We start from the raw sequence: 25,640 nt of genomic DNA, 5'->3' as shown, positions 1-25,640 counted from the left end.
GCATGCTAACATGCTAGCGGGGAAGAACTTACGCCATGTTTTATCGGCGCGTTGGCACAAGTAAGTGCCTCCGATTTCCACCGACACCTCCTGTTCCCTGCCGTGCATCCCGGTCCGGTCCGGCGTGTGCTGACCGCCGGATCCTCCCGCTTCCCGAACATGAGCCTCAGCCTCCGCCTCGTCGTCCTCTCCGCCGCTGCCGTTCGACGAGCACGCAGCCGGGATGCGGGCGTCCACGTCCCCGCGCTCGCTCTCCGCCTGGGTCGGGTCCAGGTCCGGGTCCGGGTCCATGGCCGTTTCCGAACCTCTCTTCTGCTGGTTTGGTTCCCGCCAGTCGTCCGCGCCCGCTATTTCAAAACAAGCGTACACACCTCTGTCTTCACGCGCCAACAAAGTCCCAATATGGCGGACGGGACGCCTAGTGACGTCATCGCGCACGACCACGCCCCTCACGCGATAGACTAAAGCGAAGGTAGCGTCAGTCCCAACCTCTGGAGTTAAGATATCACATTAAATACTAAAATACCAAAATGGTGATTTCATAAACGACTAGAGGAACTGAACACCCTCGTGGATGCTTTCAGACAAGTTTAATGAATGGACCAAATGTAGCCTTTGGTCATAGCCCCTCCTCTCTGCCCCCCACCCTCTGCTGGCGGGGCGCCCCCCCTCTTGGAGCTCGAGGGTCCCAGTGGTGGTGTTGAGGGGGCTCCCCGCGGGGAGAGTGCTGTGGGGGGGTGCCTCTTCTCCTTCCACGATGACCCCGCCCCCCTGCAGCACGCTTGAGGCCGTCACTTCCTGCCTGAAGGGGGGTGAAATGGGTCACGTCGGGTTCTGAGCGGCCGGTCTCACACGTGTCTTTCACGTCTGTGCGTCCCTCGGCGTTGCCGCTCGGTGGCCCCTCGGAGGCGTGTGAGGACAGACGGAGTCGGTCCAGGTGTTCCGTGATGGGCGCACCCCTGCTGTGACGTGGCCTGGGCCCCCCGCCTCTCCTCGGACCCCTGCCATGACTGTGGCGCTTGTGAGCCTGAGCGCCTCGGCAGTGCGTCTGTGCAGGAGTGCAGTGCTGCGATGGCGGAGGACACGGCTGCGATGGCGGAGGACACGGCTGCGGGGCAGCGAGTGACGGGTGGTCCTGGACGGCGTCTACATCAGCGTGTGACAGCGGCGCCTGTGGAGGACAACAAACGTCCCAGCTGGGGTCGTGTTGCGAGGTCATGTGATGCGCTCACCTCGTTGATGTGGATGAGGAACCGGTTGGATTCCACCTCGGGGTCGATGACGCCGCCTCTCCTCCGCTGTCTCTCCAGGACCTTCTGAAGCTCTCGCCACTTCTGTTGGAAACCGGACTGGATGGCGGCGCCGTCCAACTGGATGACGACGTCACACCGTCAAGCTAACTTCCTCTCTACCTGTCCAGGCGTGTCTTACCTCGGGCAGGTGGGGGGCGGCGCTGGCCAGCAGCTGGTCCAGGTCGTAGGCCAGAGGCTCGCGGCACACGGGACACACCACCGTCAGCTCCTAGCGGACACGGTCACACGGCTCGTTAGAACATCCGGGTGACCCGCGTGGCGGAGGGCAGCCGGCGATGTGCCACCTGGTGGCGTGCTGCGGTCTTGTCCTCCGCCATTTCCTTCTCCAGGAAGCGGAGCTCCTTCTCCGAGTGGCTGGCGTAGCGGCCCAGGCAGTGCGAGTGGAAGTAGTGGTAGCAGCGGGTCTTGGTGAACGTCTCCCCCTCCTGGAAGCATTTGTTAGCAAACACGCTAAAGCGCTGAGTGATTAGCATGAGGTCACCTTGAAGCCGTGGAGGCAGATGACGCAGTTCCCATGCGGAATGTTGCTGTCCGTCAGGATTTCTTTTGCTTTCTGAGGGACACAGAAGAAACAATGAAACGTGTGGCGCTTTGACACAACTTCCTGTTTGAGGTGCTCAACAGCAACGCCGTCGTGACCTCAATCAGCTGATACAAGACCGGCGAGCCCACACACGACTCCGCCTCCATCTGCAGACACTCGTGCACACTGGAAGGAAAGGTGGCGTCAGTCGCCAGCGGAGATGTGCAACGAGTCCGTGTTTGGCGGCGGCTCACCTGCTCAGCTTGTCGTCCGACAGACCTCGCGGGTTGTGGATGGAGATGTGAGGAGACGAGCACGGGTACTGGACACAACACAACGCCGCATGTATGACATGTGTGACATCATCACCGCTGGAGCCGAGGTGTTACCTGCTCATCCAGCGTCAACGTCAAGGTGAGTCGGACAAACTGAGAGCCGGAGTCCTCGGCTGTGGACGGGTACAGGACCAGGCTGACCTCCCGGCGCCTGCACCCCACCACACGCGTGTTAATGTGGGGCTCGGTGGGACCATTCATCATGCATAGCCAACTGTGGCGCAATCACATGACAGCATCACCTGTCCTGTGTCCTGGTCACCTGCAGGTCCTCCAAGTAGATGGACTGCAGCACTTCTATCTCACACTGCACGCTGCAAGAGGAACACACGTCACTGTCATTCATTCTTATCGCTCATGGCTCTTTAATGGCTACCGTTCACCATGCACGACACGCGGGCTTCCGAAGCAATGATATGAAATATGAATATGAAATGTGAAAGATAATCTAGTCATCGTTTCCAACTGCTGTCAACTGGCAGGCAACCGAGGCTGGCTAGCTTTAGCTCATATTAGCCGAACGCTCTGGAGCTGCTTAGCAACGCCGGGACCCGGTTTGACACAATCGACGTCAAACTGCCGCCTAATGTCAACAACTCTGAATGTGAGCCTCTCGTCGCCGAGACAACTTGTCTCCAAACTCACTCGCTCTCCATCGCCATGATTGTTTTCCACCGAACGCCGCTCGGTCTTCTTCTGTCACGTGACGTGCGGTCGTGGCGGAGAGCGCCCTCTACTGTATGGGCATGGGACAACCTTCTGGACACGCCGAGGAACTGCTGGATTTTACTCATCTTTGTTTTAGTAGCTTCCCGTGTTGGACTATTCATGAAAAAATAAGGCGTTTCCATCACAGTAGGCAGTCCGAAAAGAAGGACCAATCTTAGTTTTTCGATTTTCAAATGTACATTTACGCTGCTTGAAATAATCAAGGAAAAAAGTTTAGATTACTGTTTTTTATTTGATTTATATAGTGTGGTGACCCATCCACCCACCCATCCATCCATCCATCCATCCATCCATCCATCCATCAATGTTCTGTGCCGTTTATGATTGTAGTTTTAAATAATACAGGTGCCAGACTCTTCCCGGCCGCGAGGGGGCAGCACCGAGTCTTCACCGCTACATCGTCACAAAGAAAGGTAGGCGAAGAAGAACCACAAAATGAGCAGCGCTAAAGTGCTACAAATGAACATTCGAGGGCTCTCCTAAACTCTCCAAGGCGAACTCGTCGACCGTCATCGTTTACTTCCGTGGAAGCTGAAAATGAATGAAGTTGTGATGGAATCCGAACCTCAGCTATCAGCAGCCGAAGCTTGGGAAAGTGTGACCGCAGCTCTGGTGGGTGTTTATGCTAGTCTGGTCCGATAAACAACTTTCACCGTTTCAACATTTCCAATAGAAATCATAGAAATCATACAAATGGCTTTTCATTTCATTTGAGAGTTGTGTTGTCCACATGAGAAGACTTGTCCTCTGACTTGACCGTCTTCTGCTTCATGTCTGCATCAGATGTCTCCTGGCTGCCAGGCGGGGGAGCACAACGTCCCGGACTCTGTGGTTCTGTTGTGGGATCAGGGTTTGGGTCCGCTGCTGGTCAGCTGGTTGCTGGAGACGCTGCAGATGCGTCTGTCTTCTTCTGTGGTTCCGGAATTCTGGTCTGGACTCGGGCAGGTGGAGAACGAGCTGGATGAGAGAGGTCGGGCCTGGGTTCTCCTCGCTGCTTTCCGGACTCTGCTGGAGCGCCTCCAAGTGTTTTTGGGCAAGTCATCTCAGTGGGCCAGCTGGTGGACGTGTGGAAGTTCACCGTTGATTCTTCTTTTCATTCTTCTAGTCGGCTTGGAGAGGCTCGGAACCTGGCAGAGCAAGGGTCTTATCGGACTGGGTGGACCGGAACCCCGGGGCCTCCAGGAACGGGCCTACGCCATCATCAGGGCTCTCCTCCTCTTCCCCCCATCACAGGTTCTCCAAGATAGAGTGCTGGAGTTCTACAGCAGGACCTTCTCCGTGTATATCAAACGAGAGGGGGAGGGGCAGGGCGGGGCAGAGGGTTCTGATGCTCCAGAGGGGGGGCACTGCCCCGGCTGTGCTGTCCTGGTGGACGAGTGCTGGTGTGAGGAGGCCCTCAAACATCTGCAGGAGCTCAGTGACATTCTGTGAGTTGTTGTCCATGCTTCCAGCACCTCTTGAAGAACGTTCGCCGCATTCTTCTCCCGTCTTTAAATGTGCTCCAAGGTCCAAAGTGGAGCTGCTGGAGTGGGTCAGCTCAGATGCCATCACCTCCATCCTCCACAGGCTCATCGAGCAGTGGATGGAGCAGCACTGCAGGGGCGAGTACGAGCGCTCCTTCCTGCTCGACTTTCAGGAGGTAGCGCTGGCGTGGTTTGCGTCTCGCATGCTCGCATGCCCTGTGAGAGCTCCTCTTCACGCGTCGCCTTCTCGTCCGCAGTGGCTGGAACTGGTGGTGGGCTGGCTGGGTCGAGTGTTTGCCGGCCAGGAGGTCCGTGAGGGTCCCGGTGACCGGAGCGCTCCATCTTCCAGCTCGGTGCTGAAGCAGTGGAGATGCCACATGCATCAGTTCTTCTGCAGGATCTACGTCAACATGAGGATCGAAGAGCTCTTCAGCATCATCCGAGGTGAGCCAGGATCTCCAGCACGTTTGAACTTGAAGATAAAATCCTTTGTTCCCCTTTCAGACTTCCCAGAATCCAAAGCCGCCATTGAAGACCTCAAGTTCTGCTTAGAAAGAACCAACCAGCGCCAGCAGCTCCTCACCTCCCTCAAGTCCACCTTTGAGAGCCGTCTGCTGCACCCAGGTGGGCTGGGCTGCTCTGCGGCGGTCTGTCTTAAAGAGACAGTACGTAGACTAACGGATGGTGTCCTCTCTCTCAGGCGTTCACACGTCTGACATCATCACCGTTTACATCTCCGCTATCAAGACGCTTCGTGAGCTCGACCCGTCCATGGTCATCCTGCAGGTGGCCTGCCAGCCCATCCGAAAATACCTCAGGTGATTCCCCATGGGGACACCCCCCCGGTCCCAGTCAAACATGGCCAGTTTGAGGAAACGTTGTCCTTCCAGGACGCGTGAGGACACGGTGCGGCAGATCGTGGACGGTCTGACAGGAGACCCCGTGACAGGCTGCACCGATCTGGCCTTTGAGCTTTCCAGAGGCGACCCGGTCACCCTGGAGATGCAGGACAGCGATGAGGAAGGTGGCGACCCCGAGGGCTGGACCCCGGACCCCACCGACGCCGTGGCCGGTCAGTCAAGGCGCCGCACGGCACGCCCCCCTTTTAGCGCAGTGGTGTCGCTCACGTCGCCTTTGCTCGTCAGACAAGACGGGCTCCAAGCGGCGCTCGTCCGACATCATCAGTCTGCTGGTCAGCATCTACGGGAGCAAAGACATCTTCATCAACGAGTACAGAACCGTGCTGGCCGACAGACTGCTGCAGCAGCTCAACTACAACACCGCCAGGTACGCCCCCCCCCAGGAGGATGCGCTCCAGGCCGCTGATCCGCCTCTCCTTTGCGTCCGCCTCGCAGGGAGATTCGCAACGTGGAGCTGCTGAAGCTTCGCTTTGGAGAGTCGCACATGCATTACTGCGAGGTCATGCTGAAGGTACGTCACCATCATGCCGGACAACTTGCTCAGCCTCCATGTTGTCGGCCGCAGCGTCCTTTCATCCTGAAGCGTGAATACGCGTGGCGAGGCGCTGGCGTATCCTTTACGTCATGGCCACCGCCACCGTAGCGCCGCCCCTAGAAAGACGTTTCATTCTCTTGGTTGCATTGGAGAGAACCAAAGCCACGTTTGATCATTCCATCCAAAAGGGCGGCGTGAACCGTGAAGATGACCTCAGCCAGGTCTCTGTCAGAGGTCACGACCCTTGAACCAAAGCGCACCGCGCAGAGTAGAAGATCTGAGAGACCTGGAGCAGACCAAGACCTGGTTGCCATGCGGTCCACATGTGGTCTGGTCCAGGAGTTGGTCCTGGTGAGGATAAGCGCTAGAAAAGGAAGGAATGACGGGTTGGGCTTTTTCTCTTCCAATGCAAACTCCAGATGAACGTGAGGAAGTCAGCTTTGGGAATCGCACGGTGGGGGGGGGTGCCAGTGTTGTTGGCCACGGCCGTACGTGTCCTTGTCTGCCGCCACGTAGGACATGGCCGACTCTCGCCGCATCAACAGCAACATTGGCGAGGAGGACTTGAGGTTAGGGGAGGAGCCTGCATCCTCGTGGCTGTCGGCCATCATCATGTCGTCTGAGTTCTGGCCGCAGTTGAAGGAGGAGAAGCTGGAGCTGCCGCCTGTCATCAGCCACGCCATGGAGGCCTTCACGAGGCGCTACGAGAAACTGAAGGTAAGGAACGCGCACGCCGCTCGGGTCCACGCGCTAATGGCGGCGTGCTTTCAGGCCATGAGGACGCTGAGCTGGAAGCCTCACCTGGGTTCCGTCACGCTGGACGTGGAGCTGGAGGACCGCACGCTGAGCAACCTGACCGTGTCGCCCATCCACGCCGCCATCATCCTGCACTTCCAGGACAAGAGTGGAGTATTCCAGCTGCTACTTGGACGTTCCCAAGTCTTCTTGCTTTAATTCATTTGGTGCTCCAGGTTCATGGACATTGGAGGAGCTGAGCGTGAAGCTGAGCGTTCCCAAAGAGGTGGTCCACAGGAAGTTGCTGCTCTGGCAGCAGCACGGCGTGCTGCGGGGGGACGGCGGCGGTCGGTACAGCGTGCTGGAAACGGGGTCCTCCACGGAGAAGATGGAGAGGGGAGTCATGCTGATCGACAGCGACGAGGAGAGAGACTCCAACACCACCACGCAGTCGGAGCAGCGGGAGGAGAAGCTTCAGGTAACACGCCGTCGGCTGCCGTCTGCTTTTTGCCGAGACGTGGTGGAACCTGTCTGGTGCCGCACGCAGCTCTTCTGGGCCTACATCCAAGCCATGCTGACCAACCTGGACAACATGACCCTGGAACGCATCCACTCCATGTTGAGGATGTTCGTCGCCACGGGGCCCGTCGTCACGGAGATGGACGTCAACGAGCTGGAGGCGTTCTTGGAGAGGAAGGTCAGGGACCACCAGCTGATGTTCTCCACAGGAGTCTACAGACTTCCCAAGACCACGTGATGCTGCATTCAGGCGCTGCTAGCATGTGTGTTGACAAAGTGTAATGCGTGTTGGAGGTAAGGCTTTATTGGACATTAAAACAACAACGCTACTGATGGCATGCTAGCACGTGTTGGTTCCTGCTAACTTCCCTTCAGTCACGTTTGGTTGTGGCAATGACGAGTGCAAATTCACAGCTCTACTTCCTGGCGCTCTCGCCTGGCGAGTCCTTTTCAAGTGGAAGAAGAACACAAGCGGGGCAGGGTGAAGGTCGCTTCCTGTCCTCAGCAGCATTTCTTGCCTCGCTTCCTGCGGTCTCGCTCTCGCTGCGCGTTGATGTTGACCGTGTCCTTCTCGCGCTCGCGATCCCTCTCGGCTCGGTTCTGGCTCTGCTTCTTGGCCCGCAGCACCATGTGGGTGAAGGCCATGAACATCTGCACGGAAGCGGGCATGGTTACACCGGCGGCGGCGGAGACAAACGTGCCAAGAGGCAGCCCATCACCTCTTCTACGTTGATGTTCTCTTTGGCGCTGGTCTCGAACACACGCACCCCCACCGACCCCCCAAAATGCAGTGCATCCTGGGTATCCACCTGCTTCCTGGACGGGTCATCGTTCTTGTTTCCCACTGAGGGCAAAGAAAACAAAAGCATTCATTTGGTTTCTTCTGCATCATCAACAACATCATCAGCATCTTCAGACGGACCAACTGACCCAGGATCTTGCAGACGTTGTCGCAGTTCTGAGAGATCTCGTTGAGCCACCGCTTGACGTTGACAAAGGACTCAGGGTTGGTGACATCATACACGATGATGACGCCGTGCGTGTTCCTGTAGTACCTACACACACACACACACACACACACACTCAGGTCCTGCACAGAAGACCAGTGTGGTGCTGGTCTTCCCAACTAAACGCTCGTTACGTAGACGTGATGGTTCGGAATCTTTCCTGGCCCGCCGTGTCCCAGATCTGCAGCTTGACACGCTCGCCGTCAATGTCCACCGTTCTTATCTTGAAGTCCACGCCGATGGTGGTGATGTAGCTTCCTGTTGGACCACGAGAGGCGCCATCAGGTCAGAAGAAACTTTCAACTTGCCCAATGCTTCCTTCACCCTTTGGCGCTTAACGAAACCTTGGGGGCCCCCAGTGGACAACCACCAGGGGCCTCCCTGCTATGATATGCTGTGATGCATTGACCAATGTCCATCTGAAGAACAGGAATATTGTCATGAGAACAACGGAGGCCGACTGACCAGAGAAGGAATTGTCAGCAAAGCGGAGCAGGAGGCTGCTTTTCCCGACGTCTGAGAGGATGGCGGCGGACATGAGGAGACAAAACCAGGGATGAGACAGGAAACGGCAAGTTGGACAAGGAGACGTGCAGTCACGCTTACTGGAGTCGCCAATGATGAGCAGCTTAAAGAGATGATTGTAGTCCTTTCCCGCCATCACGGCGGCAAAAGAAGGCGGCAGACGAGGTCCGGTCCTTTTTAGGTTTATGACCACAAAGCAGGAGACATTGTCCCTCAGATCCAGAGTGGACATAGAGGACGTCTGCGCTGCTCTCCGCTCCACTGGCTCATGGTCGCACCAATCACAGCTCTGCGTGCAAACACGAAGATCACCAACACTTCTGGAGGACAGCAACTTCCTCTTTCCACGCCACAGTTTCACTTTCACTTGACTGAAGGCGGCAAGGTGGCTGCTTCCATGAGAACAGGCGGCCTAAACCAAGACAAGAGACTTCTTGTTTTTAGCTGCTCCTCCCTGCTGAGTCATGGACTACAACTTCCTGCTCCAGCTGCCTGCAGCTAGCATCCTAGCTAGCATGGTAGATTAGCTTCCAGACCACATGAAACCATCCTCTACCATTTGGAGTCGGCAGGGGGACTTTTGGACACTTTTCTAAATGAATGAAATTCTATCCTTTGAATTAAGTCCACTTCGTTTGATATAATCAACCTACAGATATGATATATAACTTGAACGTCACACTAAATGGGACTGAGTTGAAAACCGGAACTACATGTTGCGTTTTTTCCAACAACTTTATATTTACCTTTTAACTTTTATACTCACAGTATCGTCCAGTTGCTAGCATAGATGAGCAAATGCTATTGTTAGTAAAGAAAGTCTTTTTTAGACATCGTACGAGTGGCGTCAGTCTAGTTGATGTTCGATGAAGATGTCCGAGCACGTCGTGTATAAAGTCACTTTTCCAGACTACACAGCGTCTCAAACGAGGAAACGGGAGCTTCCGGTTTTAAAGGCATCCGGTCACGCCTGTTTCAGGAGTCGATCACCGCGAAATGAACTGCTTTGAAACTTTACGAGCAGCTTTAATGATGCTAAGCTAGGCTAACTCGAAGCGCAGCAGTGACGTCATGACACAAACACCTTCCGGCTCTGAGCCAAACTTGGCTAGTAGTCCTCCCAAAATGCGAGCGGACCGTGAAAAGATTCACTTCGGTTTTGCTCGTCGTGGAAACCCTTTGACGTGTTTAGAGACCGTCTAGGATTAGGCACACAAATGTGGTACTTGAACAGTCTTTGCTCGGACTTTCCGCAATGTCACAGGACCACAAGCGGCAACGTCTCTGGGGAGGTGGACGCAGTTCTTAGGCTACACCCAACATGAAAACGTGTAGTCCGGTTGTCCACAGGCCGGAACCCGACCAACAAAGTTGACCCAAACCCGTCCAAATGTGTCAAACTCACCGTGGCGGTGTGCTACCGGTCCAACGGTGCCGCCGAGGCCTCCTCCTGCTCGGTAAAGTCCAGTGGAGCCCAGCAGCGGTCCGAACGTCTGGGACTGGTACCGACCACACCTGATGACCCGCTATCACAGGACGCTGCCTTCACTGTGTGTGGGAAAAAGCAGAGTCAGCCGTATGTTGCAGTAATTCCTTGACTAAAATATAGTGTGTGTTTGCGTGTGTACACACATACATCTGTCATCACGACTACTTCAACAACACACTTAATGCCACACTTGAACACGACGAGGACGAGTAGAAGTCCCAAGAACTTCACCACTACGCTCCCAGACGTGAAGGATCACACTTGGTTAGTTTGGGAGGAAAGGAAAGCGACACATCCTGGTATTGACTCATTTCAGACACGGCTTTGACGTTTACGCAAGTCTTTAAACGCCACTTCCTATTGTTTCCACCCAAGACTGGAAAGTGACAAACTAACCAAAGATGAAATCCTCATGTCAGCTGGAGATGGTGGTTGACACGCGCACACGCTGCTCACACTTTAGAAGAAGAAAATAGGACAATGGTTGCTGTGTAATTCAACAAAGACCACTTGAGTCACGCAGCAACAGCAGGGCGGGTCGGGGGCCCACGCTGACCATGAAGACAAGGGATAGGAGGGGCCACAGGCGGTCCCGGGCCTGGCACCGCTGTCAATAGGTGGCATGAAGGACCTCCTGCTTCAAGAGGTCCTGGAAGCTGCTGGGTTTGCCAAAGATCGCTCCAGGCCCGTCCCCTGTGGGGCCACAGCACCGCGGCCTGGGGCCTGGGTCCTGGGTCCGGGGGCCGTCCAAAAGCAGCTACAATGTGGAGGCAAACAAAGATGGGGACGAGGTGTGAAGATCAACCAACTGAGGCTGCTGCTTCGCACACTTAGTACTTAAGTGTGTTCTACCGAGAAGTACACGGGAAGTGCAGTACACCGTCAGTGCCCGGATGTTGCACTCAATGGACACTTTGGTGACACAGCGGAAGGGGCGGGGCTAACTGGACTGTTGCAATTAGTGATGGGAATCTAGATTCCTTTTATTGACTCGACTGGAGTCCTCACAGAAGTGTACTTGATTGTTTCGACCTTGATGATGGAAAGAGCCCTTTTACCCCCCATTTTTACTTTGTCTTAAGGTCTTTGTGGACACTACTATTTCCTGACTGTAAAGATTGTACACGAAGCGCTATTGTCGTTATTAAGGAGGCATTGTCAAGTGTCAGAAGAAACAAATGAATGTCATTTAAAACTTTATTGACATTGGTCAAGCCATGATGGGACACATAAATAAGGAGACAGGAGCGGGGGTGTTTACTTCAAGTGCTGCAAACAGGAAGAGGAAACCAAGACACAAAGTCAGTAGTCACTGGAGGGGGTGGGGCCACGACACAACACCACAGGTGGGCTGAGATGCCAAGACCACCAACTACTCGTTCTTCTTCTCCTTGTGCTTGAGCAGCTTGTTGATCTCCCTCTTGGCCATGCAGGCGTACTTGGACAGGACGCCGTGCTGGTTGAGGCCGGGGAGCAGCAGCAGGAAGCTCACTGCAAAACAACCCAAATACATTTAGCAAGAACGTCTCCTCAAGCTTCATAGTTCTGTCGCCATGCTGACAGCCACCACTCACCAATCACGTAGGCCAGGAAGAGGTTGTGCACTTGTTGGCCGATCCACGCCACCGCCAGCAGGCTGCTGATCACCGATACGAAATACTGCACGCACACACGAGGTGGCAAGTCATACGAGTCGTGTCTACAGCAGCGTGGTTTGCCATTGGTATACCATCTTTGGCTTGTCCTCCTTCAGCGTGCACAGACGGCGCCACCAGCCCAGCACCCGGCGCTGCATCTTCACCAGGTTGCCGCAGATCTCATGGAAGCGTTGCTGCTGCTCCGTGGTCCTGCAACACACACCACACACACCATTTTCAAGGAGCAGCTGGAGGAGGCAACGCGAGCATGGCGTCTCCACTCACCACTTGTTGGAGCCGAAAACCCTGGGAGCCAGCATCGGCACCAGGTAGTCCGCCAGACACAGCAGCATGACGGTGCTGGACAGCCCCGTCAGCACCGATGGGTCCAGATAGCAAATGAGCCTGGGAGATGAGGAGGCTAGTCAGGCTAAGTCAGACCCCATGCGGCCCACCCCACCAACCTCTGCCACGAAGGCGGGACTCACAGGAAGAGCACGCTGGTGGCGCCCACGAGGGCTGCGGGGAACCACGCCTTCTCCCAGCGTAAGACGCGGTCCCCCGCCAGGATCACCTCCCCCCACGCCTGAAGCTGCTCCTCAAGCTGGGCCGTCTCCTGAGCCTGCACGCCATATCGCCATTGTACGTTAATGTGACACCATGTGACATCCTGCTACGATACACCGAATCTTCCTGTTTGTGCCGCAAGCACCCCGGAAACGGGCGGATCGATCGGAAACTACTGCAGAATGTATCGCGACGGCTAACCGCTTCGAATGTTAGCTCGGTTCGCTAGCTAGCTACCTAGCTAGCGCGCTTGCTGCGTTTGTTAGCAGTCACGGTCCAGCGGCGGCGAGGTAAAGCGGTGCTGAGCAGACGGCATCTTAAACGCCAAACACAGAAACAATTGGAAGGACTCGTCTGTTTGCTAATGGCGGGGCGGCCGAGCAGAGGCCATCAAAAGCAACAATAGCTCAAGCTAGCTTTCCACATCCAAGATGGTCATACAAACCAGCATGTTCGCGCTTTTGTTGTCACATTCGACCATGGCTGCCCGGCTAAAGTGACACCGTCGTCTGGATCAAATGCGTGATTCTCTCTGACGCTGCTTCGACCAGGCCCAATCGGCTCCCCAGACGAGCCTCCGTAGCACTAACGGTTGAAGTGACAGGATGTTTTTATCCCGCACTGCTGCGTTCCAGTACACATGACGTTGTAGGAATTGTGATGTGTATATGGGGCATTCCAAATTACCTTTATTCATAAGCACACACGGATTCAAACATGCTTATATGCTTATATTTCTGTGTGTTATATGTCATCTTAATTTGGTGTAAATTCTATCTGGAGTATACTGAACTACCGTAACATCAGATCAAACGCCCAATTCCTTTTAGCACCTTGAACGCATCTTTGCTTTCGAAGGCGGCTCTATGACGTAAGAGTCACGTGACATCGTTTCGTCTCCCTTTCGTTTGAGACGGAGGAGCTAACGCAGCCAACTCGCCCGCTTCTTTGTGACCAAACTTCTAAGAGAGATCGATTGTACGAACAAGGATAAAAGAGCAGATTCGTTTTATTTGCTCTTTTCCTTCGGTGACGTTTCTCTTGGCTCCAGGAGGCAACATCTGGTGCGTAGCAATCCCGCTAGCTTCCTGGCTACTTAGCTAGCAGCTAAGCTAAGTTCGGCCTAAGAAGTCTTCGACCTTTTAATAGCTTTTACTACGTTCTACATTTAGCAACATTATGTCCTGGTGTTATCATGTCCCGTCGAGCAATGAATAGCAACCTCTTAACGTTTTTATAGTCCTAACTTTACGACAGACGTCGTTGAGTTCAGGACTTTGTCATGAACACGCGTTGTAGCGTCTCCGTAAGTAGTACAAAAACAAACAAAACCAAAAAACGTAAACGTATGAAAGGTGATTGACATGTGTCCGATGTTCTGACACGACGTCCACATGACTTTTGTGGAGCAAAGTTCACACACTTGAATTGGAATGTTTGTTGGCGTCTGGTGTGGGGATGCCTTCAAGAAGCAAATATAACATCTTTGTGGAGCTTTCTAAACATGTTTGCTTCCATGAAAAACCGAACAGGCGACCTTACGGTGAAGCCGGGATACTTTGGGAGGTGACAGGCATGATGGCCCGTTCCAGTAACACAACGTGTGCCCTGACAGAGGCGCCATGTACAATGGCATAGGCCTGACCACTCCTCGGGGCAGCGGCACCAATGGCTACGTGCAGCGGAACTTGTCCAGCCTGCGAGCGAAGCGGCCGCGAGATGAACGCGGTGGCGAACGGGACGAGAAGGACCGGGAGAGGCTGGAGAGTCAGCTCAACAGGCAGCCCAACGCCGCCATCCTGGAGCACCAGAGAAAGAGACAGCTGGAGGTGGAGTGTGCCAAGCTGCAGGACATGATGGAGGAGCAAGGGTCAGGAACCTTCATAAGAACCGATGGCGTGCTGCCCTTGCCTGGCCGGGCCGGGCCGGAGTGGGAGAGGTTCTGATGTTGTCAATGCTTGCCTGCCCAGGTACTCGGCGGAGGAGATTGAGGAGAAGGTGAGCAGCTTTCGAATGATGCTGCAGGAACAGCAGGAGACGCCCGCCTCTGGTGACAAAGCCACGTAAGCCAGCGAGCCATCGCCAGAATACTTGTGTCGTGTCGCCATGTCCTCCATGTTTGATGCCCGTCTTCTCTCCTGAATGCTGCCGCTCAGCGTGACGGAAACTCACGCTCTGGCTGCCGCCAACCAGCAGAAGAACGATCGTCTGCGGGCGGCCTTTGGGATCTCCAGCGACTACGTGGACGGCTCGTCGTTTCATGCCGACCGCAAGGAGAAGGAGAAGGAGAAGCGAGAGCAGGAGCGTCTGGAGAAGGAGCGGCAGCAGCAGCAGTACACGTCAGCAGCAGCAGCAGCGCAGACACATCCTCCTGCGTCCTCATCTTCTCACGCTTTGCTGTCCTCCCGGCAGGTTGGTAGAAGACTCCGACGACTCGGATTCCCCGCCAAAGAAACGCAGTCGCAAGAAGAAGAAGAACAAGAAGAGAGCTGGGTGGGTGTCCTTCGCTGCACCGTTGGGGGGCGGGGGCCTGGTACCGACCGTGCACTTGTAAGACTGAGCGCACTCGCCATCGGTGCACTTGTAAGACTGAGCGCACTCGCCATCGGTGCACTTGTAAGACTGAGCGCACTCGCCATCGGTGCACTTGTAAGACTGAGCGCACTCGCCATCGGTGCACTTGTAAGACTGAGCGCACTCGCCATCGGTGCACTTGTAAGACTGAGCGCACTCGCCATCGGTGCACTTGTAAGACTGAGCGCACTCGCCATCGGTGCACTTGTAAGACTGAGCGCACTCGCCATCGGTGCACTTGTAAGACTGAGCGCACTCGCCATCGGTGCACTTGTAAGACTGAGCGCACTCGCCATCGGTGCACTTGTAAGACTGAGCGCACTCGCCATCGGTGCACTTGTAAGACTGAGCGCACTCGCCATCGGTGCACTTGTAAGACTGAGCGCACTCGCCATCGGTGCACTTGTAAGACTGAGCGCACTCGCCATCGGTGCACTTGTAAGACTGAGCGCACTCGCCAGTGGTGTCACTCCTCCTTGTGCTCCTCCTTGTTTGCAGCTCGCCGAGCCGCTCGCCATCTTCTCGCCGTGAGAAAAGATCCAAGAAGAAGAAGAAGAAACGGTAATTGACTTGGCCCCGCCCCCATCGCCACACGTTCACGGTGATCCCGATTAAGCGTTTCTCTCCCATCTTTTCAGAGAACCTTCTCGGGACGAGCAGCAAGACGGGTAGGACACGTGGCAGCATTCCCTCCTCCTCCTCCTCCTCCTTCACCTCCTCCTACTCCCTCCTCCTTTCCTCCTCTCCTTCAGTCTCACCCATGTCCTCCTTTTGATCCTCTTTCTACTTCTTGCCCTTCTCAGTCTTCTCTTCCTCATTCCTTCTCCTTTACCCTCCTGTCCTCCTTCACCTCCTCCACTTCTTTCTCCTCAGTTTTGTCCTTTGTCCTTTGCTCCTCCCCCTCCTGCTTCTTCTTTACTTTCTCCTTCACCCTCTCCTCCATCTTCTTCCCTTCTCAGCTTTGTCTCCTCCTTTTGCTCCTCGACCTTCACTGTGGTCTTATGTTCTCTCCACCAAAGTTCCTCATACGAGAAGCAGAAGGCGTCCAAGCATGAGAAGAAGAAAGGAGCGAGTAAAAGTCCTGCAAGGAAGGAGGCGGTGCGGCACAGGAGCGTCTCGTCCGCGTCGTCTCTCAGGTTGCACATCTAAAGGTTTTTTCGTCTTGGAGGAGAATCCGTGGCGTCCTAAATGTCTTCTGCTTTTGCTCGCTAAGTCGCTCCCCTTCACCGTTGAGGTCTCGTCCGCACAAAGAGGACAACGCACGCAGACCGCCGTCTCCACACAGGAGAGCAGACCAGCAGCAGCAAAGACTACCTCCTGCAGGAGGTCACAAGGTGAGGAGCATGGTGGAGGAAGAGGAGGAGGAGGAGGATGATGGTTTGTCCTGACATGCTCTTCTGTGACGCCAGAAGAAGAGAGAGAAGGATGCAGAGAGGACAAAGACCAAGACCTCCGTCACCAAAAGACGAGACTCCTCATCTCCTTCTCCTCCCTGGGAGAGAAGCAGAGACGTGCAGAAGAGGAGGCGCTCCAGGAGCAAAGAGCCTGAAAAGAGGAGGCAAGCTATGGAGGGGGAAAGGCGGAGAAGATCCCCGAGCAAAGACGCAGAAAAGCAGGGAGGTGTAGAAAGTGGACAAGAGCAGAGGAACAGAGACGTGGACAGGAAGAGACGTTCGGGGAGCAGAGGAAAGACTTCTCCCCCCCGCAGGATGAGACACGACTCCTCTTCTCCTTCTCCTCCTAAAGTGGACAGCAGGAGGAGAGGCAGCAGAGGTGTGGAACGCGAGGAGGACAGGAGCCTCAGGAAACATGGAGACACAAAGATAACACCTCCGCCTCCTCCCGAAAGGAGGACCAGAGGAGAAAGCAGGTCTCCTCCTCCGAGGACCAATGACACGCCCCGCCTCCGCTCACCCCCCAGACAGGACGAGGACACGAGGCGCAGAGCAGACGAGCGGGGGCGGGGCCTGGAAGGAAGCAGGAAGCCAGACCAGGCGGCAGGAAGCAAGACGAGTGAAGGCGGGAGGAAGGAGACGCAAGGAGACAGAAGAAGGAAGCAGGTGGAGGACAGCAGCGGCAACTCCTCGTCTTCCTCCACCTCATCCTCCTCCTCGTCTTCCTCCTCATCTTCCTCCTCTGAGGATGAGGACAAAGAAAAGATTTCTTCGTCTGCAGTCGGGGCGGCCGTTCAACGCTACGCCAACGGACGCACGCGGAGCTCCGCCTCCCCCACAGCGACCCGGACACAGCCGGACGGCAGTGAGCGACGCCCCCACCCGGCACCTCTGCCCCGGCCTCCAAGACGCAGTCCCAGTTCACCCCCCGGCCCCCGCCGAACTGGACCTGATAGGCTGGTCATGTTTGACCAGACCAGAAGGGCCGCCAAGTCGACTTCCTCAAGCAGGAGGTCACGCTCCCCCCCGACCCGTGCCACCCCACCCAAACAGTACCAGGACCCACTTCCACACCCCAGAAGAACCAGTCCTTCTCATGACAGGGACCGAGATCGGCAGAGGGACAGAGGACTGGAGCGTGCTTCCAGACGCAGTAGTTCCAGGACCAGGAGCCCGATGAGGATCAATGGATCAAGGAACCGGAGCCCCAGGAGGCGCAGCGCTTCCAGGAACCGGAGCCCCAGGAGGCGCAGCGCTTCCAGGAACCGAAGCCCCAGGAGGCGCAGCGCTTCCAGGAACCGAAGCCCCAGGAGGCGCAGCGCTTCCAGGAACCGAAGCCCCAGGAGGCGCAGCGCTTCCAGGAACCGGAGCCCCAGGAGGCGCAGCGCTTCCAGGAACCGAAGCCCCAGGAGGCGCAGCGCTTCCAGGAACCGAAGCCCCAGGAGGCGCAGCGCTTCCAGGAACCGGAGCCCCAGGAGGCGCAGCGCTTCCAGGAACCGGAGCCCCAGGAGGCGCAGCGCTTCCAGGAACCGGAGCCCCAGGAGGCGCAGCGCTTCCAGGAACCGGAGCCCCAGGAGGCGCAGCGCTTCCAGGAACCGGAGCCCCAGGAGGAGCCCTGTTGTCAGGTAAGCAGCCTCAAAGGACATGAAGACATGACGGCTGTGTAAAGTAGGTTGTCACATGACCAACCATCGTTGCGTCTTAGGTGCCGCCGCCCTCCTTCACCGCCACGCAGGAGGCGGAGCAGCGGCTCACCTTCGCCTCCGCTCAAGAAGCAAATCCCTCGACCTCCGTCGCCGGGGACGCGGGGCTGCAGAGACAGGGAGGGTCTGAGCGAGGCGGTCAAAGAGCGAGGGAGAGAGAAGGAACGCGCCCCTGTGAAAGACACCCGTCAGCTCGGCAGATCTTCATCCTCGTCTTCATCATCTTCCTCCACTTCCTCCTCCTCCTCCTCATCTTCCCCTCCGCCTGTCCACAGCAGACAAAAACATGATGTGACAGAAGACAAGGAGGGCAAAAGGCGAGAAGGCGGGATGCAGAAAAGTGGCTCCGCCTCCTCGTCCGTTCCTTGCAGAGACGCCGCTGTGACCTCCAGGTCGCCGGCTGGCGGCCAATCACAGCACAGGGACTCCTCACGTGCTCCCAAGCCGCCGCCTCAGGAAGCGCGAGTGGAGCGTGCACTCAACGGGAAGGAGGACAAGAAACAAAGCAGCAGCTCCTCTTCATCCTCATCTTCCTCCTCCTCCTCCTCATCTTCCTCCTCCTCCTCCTCAGACAGCTCTGACTCTGAGGACCAAGCAAGGAAAGAAAGGAAAGGGTAAGCAGGAAACAGGAAGTGACGGCAGCCGATGAGCCTTTCATGATGCTCATTTCCTCCTTAGGAGCGACAAAGCTCAGCCTTCGCGCTCCTCTTCCTCTTCTGAGACGGACCGCAAGACGACGACGATGACGAAGAAGAGGTGAGAAGGCAGAAAACACAAATGCAACATTCAGTACACTTCAGCAAGTGTACTTACTTAGGGTAGTGCTGTTCCAAACCTGTGACTGTCATTACACACTTACCATCACTGTTTATCCCCCCAAGTGTGCACTTGTGTACTTAGTCTTTTGAGTGCCTAAGTGTGCACTGAACACTTAAGTACACAAGCGTGTGTGTATGCACTGACAAAGTGGGCGTACTGCAGTGCTCCAAAGAAGGAAGCAGGAAGAGGAAGTGGCATGTCTGACTCTGGTGTTGTCCTGACAGGCTGCCGGCCGACTCGCTACGAGACTCCCGCTCGCTCAGTTACTCTCCTCCACGACATATGCGAGGAGCGCCCGCCAACCGGAGCCGCAGGTCAGGTGACGGTGCGTATGTACTCATCTGAGTTTGAACTTTGACCTTAACACTTGTCTGACCACGCCGGAGCAGATCGCCAGGCCGCACGTCCGGCAGCAGCAGGAGGAAATGAGCCCTTCAGAAGTGTGTGGGTCATGTGACCCTCTTGTGACCTTGTGTAGTTGGATGTAGTGACGTTCTTTCTTCAAGCTTCCTAAGAAGAATAAAGATCATTGTACATTTTAACCCTTGGCAAGGAATGGCCACATCGGTCTTATACATTGTGGTTCATGATGTCCTTTTCAAAAATACACACAAGAACATTTAAGCACTTGGGTTTAATGGGAAAAAAACGTAAAAATAGTAACAATTAGAAAATCAACACTTGACATGAAAAGGTAAAAAAAGCAGCCTTGTGGCGTCCATGTTGGTCTGTTCATTTAGCAGCCTCCTTGTCGCCATCTAGTGGCCGCTGGACGAATGGCAACCTGGCGCTTCTTCCTGTTGGCAACTATTTAATTCGGATCTCGAAGCACAGACAGTTGCAGGAGTCGCACTCGGGAGGCTGGCACGTGCACGCGCAGTCCCACCTGCCGCACTGAGATGAAAGGGCAATTGACACCTTGGTCATTTTACACATGCACGCGAGCGCGCCACTCACCGAGGGGGACGTGCACGTGTCTCTCAGACACGAGCGCATGGTGGGCAGGCGACAGTCACATGACTGTGCTAGTCTGAAGCATTGGTCCCACAGCGACAGGTTTGGACAGCAGGAGTCGCACGCCAGCGAACACCTCTCCTTGAACACGGGAACACCGCCATGTTGGTTTACTAGTTTCAAAACACGGCCATGTTTGTTTGTGACGCCCACCTTGAGGCAGAATCGTATCCAAAGTCCGAGCGCCAAGACGAGCATGTAGAAGGCGACACTGATGAAGATTATAGCAGGCAGCGGAAGGGACAGCCTCCAAACAGGAAGGACCTGTGGATCAAACATCAGCCAAACGTGGAGGTGCGCTGACTGGAGATCGGCAATGTTTTCTTACGGTCATTTTCTACGAGCGCCAACGTCACATCTCCGGGAAGTCTGCAGGAAAACAACGAAAACGTGTCAACGTCCATTCTGCACTTTGACCAACATCTGTAGACTTTGGTTTCCTCTTTGCATTGGGAGAAGTCCTGGACAGAAGCCCTAAATTAGCATAAGGTGCTGCAGTTGACAGACCGGAGAAGCAAGGGGCTGAATAAAGCGCTCACCCGGTGCTGGAGGCTGTTTGGAAAAGGCGGTAGAGCAGAGGCAGGAAGACGCTAGTCCATGTCCTTGTTGCACGGTAGCGGGGAACATAAGCCTTTCTAGCGTCAAACTACAACAGAGAGGAGAGAAGTGAAGCGACGTCATTTCAACACGAGCAGCTAGCTAGCAGCTAGCTAGTCAGCTAGCTAGCAGCTAGCTAGTCAGCTAGCTAGCAGCTAGCTAGTCAGCTAGCTAGCAGCTAGCTAGTCAGCTAGCTGCTAGCTAGCTAGCGACAGTATCCTGTTGGTCACGTTGAAGGCGGGGGGAGGCCAGCGGGTCATCTTACCGCTCGGTGTGGGTCTGGATGGGATTATAAAAATCGTCCACGGCAAAGCGATTGAACTGCTTCAGCTCACCACACATGGAAACGAGAAAGAGGTGCTAGTGGGTTCGCGTCCATAAAACAATGGCGGCTACGACGTTGCCATGGATACAGACGGGTCGCTAGAAGGTGCAAAGCAAGAGCTGAACTACTTCCCGGAAGGAACTCCATCGAATATTAACGGTTCAGTGCTTAATATTGTTGCTTAATTTCCTCAACGCTTTTATTTCAAAACAATGGACAATTCATAGAAAATGAGCGGCAATATGATTGCTGTTCTATTCCATTCAAATGTCCAGGCTCAAGATCGAATCCCCTCACTTCTGTCACCAAATGCAAGTTTCTGTTGTGTACTGTAGTAAGTTGTTTTGAGTATTATGTCTTTCACAGCCAGCTACATGTGGAAGTGACTGCAGGAAAGTCCAGGAAAATGAGATCATGCCCGAAGTGGAGTTCAAGTGCCTCATGGTAAAAGTGAGGGTAGGATGGAAGGGGGTCACCTTCCATCCTTCCACCCCCCAGAGATAAGATGTAAAACGTGTGAGTAGAAGCGCTGCGCCTCCGCACTGAGGAGCCAGGGTGCCTTCCGGGGAGGTGTGCAGAGCATGTGGGAGGCTCAGGGAAGACTGGGGTCCACTGAGAGGAGCAGTTGAGTTGTGGGTGAAAGTGTCACCAATCAAAAGCACATGGAGACTCATCGTTTTATTGAAACACCTTATAGTACAAAACAAAAAAAGTTACATGAATAGTGCCTTGTCATCGAGGCACAGACCTAAAAGGAAGAAAATGAAAGGAACAAGGAAGGAGGAAGTGTGTAGACGCCATCACCAGTCATCCCTGATGTCGCATGGAACCATGGTGTGTCTACGCCATAGCGCGTCTGCCCCCTGGTGGTGTGGGGCGGCAGTGGTGGTACAGAGTCCCATGTTAGAGGGCAAGCCCCCCCTTAGCTAGCAGAAGCCTGGGCTGCATGGAGGGAGGGAGGAGACTGGGGGGAGGAAGAGCAACAGCAGCACATAGGAGAGGGGTGGGGGTGTGGGTTGATGGTCTTCCAGGTGCCGGGGCTGCCGGTCGCTTCTAGAAGCCGTGGACTTTGAGCTGCTCTTCCTTGGCCAGGTCAATCTGCACACAAGGAAACATGAGGACAAGGGATGGCCAGGATATTCGACCTGCACCCACACCAGTGAGCCCACCTCAACGAGGAACTGGCAAATATTCTTGCGCTGGTCTCCCTGAAGTTGGATCACTTCACCATACTCCGGGTGCTCGATCACTGTCCCATTGCAGGCAAACTTCTGTTGTTGGCAAAAACGAGGCATGAAGCAACACACGCTAAAAGAAACAAAATGAGAAGTGCCAGCGGACCTTTTTGAAGGCCTTGACTAGCTTCTTCTTGTCATAGTCGGCGGCGATGCCCTGGACAGTAGTGAGGGTCTTCCTGCCGTTCCGCTGTTGAATTCTTATGTGGATGGAGTCCTCTGTCCCGGCTGGGATGCGGTCATCACCCTTAGTTGCATCAGCAAAGGGGTCTACAAGTAGAAGCACAACGGAAGCCCGCTAAATCTACAGACTCCAGCCAAAGGACACACTGCCGCCGCGCATGCGCACGGTACGATACAAAACAGCTTACTCAAGACTAGCTAGCAATTTAGCCGCGAGCCATCGAAAGATTTCACTTTCGGGAAGCGACTCAGTTCACAAGCGAAGGTGAGACAGCTTTAAAGTAGACCGTGTGACGCGGGAACTTGGCCAATGTTAATCAAACTTGAACGGGGTGAAAACGGCTAACAAGCTGCTAGCCTCCTGAAGGCCTAATGGCGGCCGCAGACTCCTATCTTAGGCCGGCAAGCCGCTAAATCCACCCTTCGTGGCATCGTCCTACCTGGCCACGAATAGCATTCGCGATTTCACACGGAATAGTCGACATATGTCTGAGAGGAAAGGAAATGACACAAACGTCGGCTAAATAGACGTTAGCATTAGCTCGGCGAAATCTCGCCCTTCCCCCACCCTCTCGCGCAGGCCTGGTAAAATACTTACCAAAAGTTTGGAGGTTCTGGATAGCGGACATACGATAAGATTTGCTTTCCTTTCGGATAGTAACTTGGTTAGCGAGCTGTTCGTCGGCTAACTTGGACTTATTTGTGTTAGCGTTGGCGTTTAGACGGGACGACGCTCAGCGGATCCAACAAGCTCTCAAAATGGAGACCGTCGATGGCGAACATCAAGAAAACAAGCCTGGTGGCTCCGCCCACCGTTACGTCACCAGACCGGTGACGTCGGCTGGCGCTTGACTCATCAGTGCTTTGCTCAAAGACGCTTTAAACAATTAGCTCTTCTTATCTAGATCACTTTAAAGAGCGTGCAAGCACCGCGTATGAGGGCCAATAAGAACACATACAGCAGCTCATCTCGCGATGGAAAAGACGGTAGCTCACATTTGTGACAGTAATGCCATCATGATATAAGCCAAGGATACTAGTTCATCACTCATGTCATTTCTTCGGCGTCGTCCCGTGAAGATATCACATATTTGCCCAAGTGTGAAGGGTAAGCATACCATAGTGCCAAGGTGTACTACTGCCATCTTTCATGAGCTGAACTTGACTTCAGTACACAGAAGGTCTCAACTATTGACAAAGGTGTGGAGTCAGCACCTTGTGCTGATTGGACAGCGGTGCCGTAGCCTTGCCACAATAAAAGGCCGTTCCAAAAGGTGCAGTACGAGAAGCTGCCGTGCCTGCCAGCCAAGGGAGAGTCATCGCCAAGCTTTGGCATCGTATCTCGGCAAGATGGGGCTCTTCTCCGCCTTGGAGCTCAGCTCGTGTAAGATGGAGCCGAGATGACCTTATTCGGTGAGTAGAACACATCGGGGTTGGGTAGTTAAAGACAAATGCTGTCATACATCTTGCATGAACGTGTGGGCGTGTCCAAATGTTAACGCATCTCATCAAGAAAGGAAACGGTGTTGAGAAAATGTTTAATGAAAGCAAAGAGGTCGTGTACAAAAGGCGTGGCGCCGTCACAGCAACACAGGCCATCGTCGTGAAGGTACATGTGTGGCTAACAGCTCGCTAAGGCTGCTGGACCTCGGCACAGCGTAGGAAGTGCCTCATGACTGGACAGCAAGTGGAGGAACTGCTAAAAGAAAAGCACAAGTCCCCTGCCGCACTCACTGGAAAGCCGGCGTTTCAAACGGAAGATGGAAAAAGAAGATGAAACGAAGGGCCGGAGCGGTGAAGACCAGCTCGTCCAGGAGTGAGCGTGTGGTCTCCAGCGTCCACACCTGAAGACACAGGGGACACACGACTTAGCCGCACGGTCACAGGAGCATGGCGTCCCGTTCATTCTTCACGTCCCACCTACTACGGCGAGTCTCCATTTTCTGCTGACAACTTGCGGGGGCTTTTGGATCTGGACCGGGACCCTCTTTTGGGGGAGGGGCTGCGGCTGACAGACTTGGACCGGGATCTGGAGCGGGACTTGGCATTGTTCTTCTTGTTCCTGGGAGAGCGGGACCTGGATCTGGAGTAGGACCTGCTGTAGCGAGATCGACTTCGGGAACGAGAGCGGGACCTGCTGCGGGACCTGCTGCGCCTCCTGGGTCTGGGACTGCGGGGAAGACAGGTACACTGAGTGCAAAGACACCTTTGTCCATCATCCCCGATCCTTCTGTCTATCTTGTAAAGTTACACAAAGAGATAAAAGGGGGCAGCTAATGAATGCATACGCCGCAGTAGACAACGAGACGACATCTCAGGCTTTTAGCTCATTGGCTAGCCTCTTCATTTAGTGCAGATAGTGGACCCAGCATCCAGCCCGGAACCCTCAGTGTAAGACCATGTGAAGAATCCACACCTAAGGTTTGTTGTTTCCTGCATTCCTGGCAGCTCCGTCCTTTCATGCAGGCCCACTTTAACCCTTGACCCAAAGAGGAAAAGAGGAAAAGCTAACAGATGCACCTTTAGAAATATGTGGCGTGGTAGGAGGAGCTGCTCTTTTGGGATGCTGAAAACATTTGTGTTGTGGTACAGGTCTTGTCCAAAATCCCATTTCTTCCATGCTCACCTTCTGCTTCGACGACCGTGCCCCCCGTACCTCCTCGGTGGTGCACCTCGGCGCCCGCCGCCGTGATGGGAATCAGGGGGTCGGCCGTAGCGAGCCATATGGACCCGCAGCTCGCGTCCGTCTAGGAGCGCGCCGTCCATGGCATCCATGGCGTCCTCGGCGTCCCGCTTGTCGTGGAAGCGGACAAAGGCAAAGCCCCGGCTGTCCTTGGAGTAGCGATCCCGGGGGATGTACACGTCCCCGACCCGGCCATAGCTCTGGAAGACGTGTCGGAGGGTTTCGGGAGTGGTTCTGTAAGTCAGGTTGTCCACTTTGAGAGAAGTCATGCCGTCGACGTCGGGCGGGGGCCTTCCGTAACTCATGATGCTCCCGTCAGGCTTCCTCGACCAACTTCTACCTTCTTGTACGTTTACACGAACCGCCCGTGTTGGTGGTGGATCTCGCGGATGGTTCTTCAGTAGCAGATGTTCTCCGAGTGATACTTTCTGGAACCGATTCTCTCCAAGCAACACTTGCAACCTGTCGTCGATCCAAAATGGTTAGTGGCCTATAACCTTCTTCTGCTTTACCCGGAAGAGGCCGACTAGTATCGACCTCGTCGGAGCTTTACTGCCACCTTGTGGACCGCCACAGCACTGATGCCGTGGGCTTTATTCTCCTGATGTCGGCACAAATCATCTCATCTTATCTAACACTACCTTTATCCTCTGTTCTATCTTATTTGGGAGTGTTTCTTCGCGTTTTGGTCACGACCTTGCTTTAATACCTCTATCTTTGAATAACGTTTCTGTGGTGTGATCCAAACGTTAGCATTTCTGAGCCTTGTGCTGGTGGAAATACATTCAACTACCAGTACCGCATTCTGTACCACAA

At 54.8% G+C, this 25,640-nt stretch overlaps 9 protein-coding genes across 19 annotated transcripts in view; 2 read left to right on the top strand and 7 right to left on the bottom strand.

Annotated features, from left to right (window-relative positions):
* The window catches only part of kat8 (K(lysine) acetyltransferase 8), a 3,104-nt gene extending 2,684 nt beyond the window's left edge, over window positions 1–420 (bottom strand). Inside the window, exon 1 of the mRNA XM_058049522.2 lies at window positions 33–420. Within this exon, the coding sequence (XP_057905505.2) occupies window positions 33–291 (259 nt within the window). The 5' untranslated portion in view covers window positions 292–420. The remainder of the gene's footprint in view (window positions 1–32) is intronic.
* anapc2 (anaphase promoting complex subunit 2) overlaps window positions 1–7,408 on the top strand; it is an 8,529-nt gene extending 1,121 nt beyond the window's left edge. The window contains exons 1-16 of the mRNA XM_078797483.1: window positions 1–2,250; window positions 3,246–3,313; window positions 3,394–3,512; window positions 3,684–3,933; window positions 4,006–4,327; window positions 4,407–4,539; window positions 4,621–4,807; window positions 4,868–4,987; window positions 5,064–5,181; window positions 5,254–5,435; window positions 5,509–5,650; window positions 5,719–5,794; window positions 6,335–6,535; window positions 6,590–6,722; window positions 6,790–7,031; window positions 7,101–7,408. The exon at window positions 1–2,250 is cut by the window's left edge and continues 1,121 nt beyond it. Of these exons, the coding sequence (XP_078653609.1) occupies window positions 2,057–2,250; window positions 3,246–3,313; window positions 3,394–3,512; window positions 3,684–3,933; window positions 4,006–4,327; window positions 4,407–4,539; window positions 4,621–4,807; window positions 4,868–4,987; window positions 5,064–5,181; window positions 5,254–5,435; window positions 5,509–5,650; window positions 5,719–5,794; window positions 6,335–6,535; window positions 6,590–6,722; window positions 6,790–7,031; window positions 7,101–7,310 (2,697 nt within the window). The 5' untranslated portion in view covers window positions 1–2,056 and the 3' untranslated portion in view covers window positions 7,311–7,408. The remainder of the gene's footprint in view (window positions 2,251–3,245; window positions 3,314–3,393; window positions 3,513–3,683; window positions 3,934–4,005; window positions 4,328–4,406; window positions 4,540–4,620; window positions 4,808–4,867; window positions 4,988–5,063; window positions 5,182–5,253; window positions 5,436–5,508; window positions 5,651–5,718; window positions 5,795–6,334; window positions 6,536–6,589; window positions 6,723–6,789; window positions 7,032–7,100) is intronic.
* Window positions 576–2,003, bottom strand: rnf25 (ring finger protein 25). The gene is made up of 6 exons (XM_078797319.1): window positions 1,974–2,003; window positions 1,795–1,929; window positions 1,598–1,738; window positions 1,432–1,521; window positions 1,233–1,370; window positions 576–1,171 (listed from the first exon to the last, which is right to left on the bottom strand). The coding sequence occupies exons 1-6, from the start codon at window positions 2,001–2,003 to the stop codon at window positions 620–622; spliced, it is 1,086 nt and encodes a 361-aa protein (XP_078653445.1). The 3' UTR covers window positions 576–619.
* Window positions 7,361–10,413, bottom strand: LOC131103353 (ras-related protein Rab-35). 5 transcript variants are annotated; one of them, XM_058049541.2, is made up of 8 exons: window positions 10,241–10,413; window positions 10,010–10,152; window positions 8,686–8,893; window positions 8,545–8,595; window positions 8,214–8,337; window positions 8,003–8,127; window positions 7,792–7,916; window positions 7,361–7,723 (listed from the first exon to the last, which is right to left on the bottom strand). In XM_058049541.2, exons 3-8 carry the CDS (start codon window positions 8,834–8,836, stop codon window positions 7,574–7,576), a joined length of 726 nt encoding a protein of 241 aa, XP_057905524.2. In that variant the 5' UTR covers window positions 8,837–8,893; window positions 10,010–10,152; window positions 10,241–10,413; the 3' UTR covers window positions 7,361–7,573. The 5 variants fall into 5 exon arrangements, with proteins under 5 accessions (XP_057905524.2, XP_057905520.2, XP_057905522.2 ...); XM_058049537.2 differs by having other exon boundaries at window positions 8,686–9,016; window positions 10,241–10,412; XM_058049539.2 differs by lacking the exon at window positions 10,241–10,413 and having other exon boundaries at window positions 8,686–9,016; window positions 10,010–10,164.
* An 859-nt stretch (window positions 10,414–11,272) lies between these two features.
* Window positions 11,273–12,920, bottom strand: arl6ip1 (ARL6 interacting reticulophagy regulator 1). The gene is made up of 6 exons (XM_058049546.2): window positions 12,743–12,920; window positions 12,219–12,352; window positions 12,016–12,135; window positions 11,823–11,940; window positions 11,668–11,752; window positions 11,273–11,584 (listed from the first exon to the last, which is right to left on the bottom strand). Exons 1-6 carry the CDS (start codon window positions 12,776–12,778, stop codon window positions 11,466–11,468), a joined length of 612 nt encoding a protein of 203 aa, XP_057905529.1. The 5' UTR covers window positions 12,779–12,920; the 3' UTR covers window positions 11,273–11,465.
* On the top strand, window positions 12,648–19,329 carry srrm2 (serine/arginine repetitive matrix 2). 5 transcript variants are annotated; one of them, XM_058049510.2, is made up of 14 exons: window positions 12,648–13,361; window positions 13,913–14,167; window positions 14,268–14,360; window positions 14,454–14,636; window positions 14,710–14,790; window positions 15,370–15,432; window positions 15,510–15,539; window positions 15,891–16,007; window positions 16,085–16,205; window positions 16,281–17,890; window positions 17,971–18,582; window positions 18,647–18,724; window positions 19,012–19,112; window positions 19,177–19,329. In XM_058049510.2, the coding sequence occupies exons 2-14, from the start codon at window positions 13,920–13,922 to the stop codon at window positions 19,242–19,244; spliced, it is 3,405 nt and encodes a 1,134-aa protein (XP_057905493.2). In that variant the 5' UTR covers window positions 12,648–13,361; window positions 13,913–13,919; the 3' UTR covers window positions 19,245–19,329. The 5 variants fall into 5 exon arrangements, with proteins under 5 accessions (XP_057905493.2, XP_057905495.2, XP_078653608.1 ...); XM_058049512.2 differs by having other exon boundaries at window positions 12,649–13,361; window positions 16,284–17,890; XM_078797482.1 differs by having other exon boundaries at window positions 12,649–13,361; window positions 19,012–19,106.
* An 80-nt stretch (window positions 19,330–19,409) lies between these two features.
* On the bottom strand, window positions 19,410–20,850 carry LOC131103358 (uncharacterized). Of its 2 annotated transcripts, XM_058049549.2 has the most exons (6): window positions 20,664–20,842; window positions 20,341–20,447; window positions 20,130–20,170; window positions 19,955–20,065; window positions 19,745–19,882; window positions 19,410–19,681 (listed from the first exon to the last, which is right to left on the bottom strand). In XM_058049549.2, exons 3-6 carry the CDS (start codon window positions 20,133–20,135, stop codon window positions 19,595–19,597), a joined length of 342 nt encoding a protein of 113 aa, XP_057905532.1. In that variant the 5' UTR covers window positions 20,136–20,170; window positions 20,341–20,447; window positions 20,664–20,842; the 3' UTR covers window positions 19,410–19,594. The 2 variants fall into 2 exon arrangements, with proteins under 2 accessions (XP_057905532.1, XP_078653612.1); XM_078797486.1 differs by having other exon boundaries at window positions 19,955–20,170; window positions 20,664–20,850.
* A 536-nt stretch (window positions 20,851–21,386) lies between these two features.
* Window positions 21,387–22,931, bottom strand: eif1 (eukaryotic translation initiation factor 1). Its single transcript, XM_058049548.2, has 4 exons — window positions 22,740–22,931; window positions 22,065–22,228; window positions 21,893–21,994; window positions 21,387–21,821 (listed from the first exon to the last, which is right to left on the bottom strand). Exons 1-4 carry the CDS (start codon window positions 22,768–22,770, stop codon window positions 21,777–21,779), a joined length of 342 nt encoding a protein of 113 aa, XP_057905531.2. The 5' UTR covers window positions 22,771–22,931; the 3' UTR covers window positions 21,387–21,776.
* A 734-nt stretch (window positions 22,932–23,665) lies between these two features.
* On the bottom strand, window positions 23,666–25,497 carry srsf2b (serine and arginine rich splicing factor 2b). 2 transcript variants are annotated; one of them, XM_058049545.2, is made up of 3 exons: window positions 24,768–25,490; window positions 24,062–24,311; window positions 23,666–23,985 (listed from the first exon to the last, which is right to left on the bottom strand). In XM_058049545.2, the coding sequence occupies exons 1-2, from the start codon at window positions 25,127–25,129 to the stop codon at window positions 24,065–24,067; spliced, it is 609 nt and encodes a 202-aa protein (XP_057905528.2). In that variant the 5' UTR covers window positions 25,130–25,490; the 3' UTR covers window positions 23,666–23,985; window positions 24,062–24,064. The 2 variants fall into 2 exon arrangements, with proteins under 2 accessions (XP_057905528.2, XP_078653611.1); XM_078797485.1 differs by having other exon boundaries at window positions 23,666–24,311; window positions 24,768–25,497.
* Window positions 25,498–25,640: the final 143 nt, after the last annotated feature.

Source organism: Doryrhamphus excisus, linkage group LG16, assembly GCF_037039965.1.
Source record: "Doryrhamphus excisus strain RoL-2023G ecotype Guam linkage group LG16, RoL_Dexc_Guam_v1.1, whole genome shotgun sequence".
NCBI classification, from domain to species: Eukaryota; Metazoa; Chordata; class Actinopteri; order Syngnathiformes; family Syngnathidae; genus Doryrhamphus; species Doryrhamphus excisus.
This window is presented reverse-complemented; position numbering and strand designations above follow the sequence as displayed.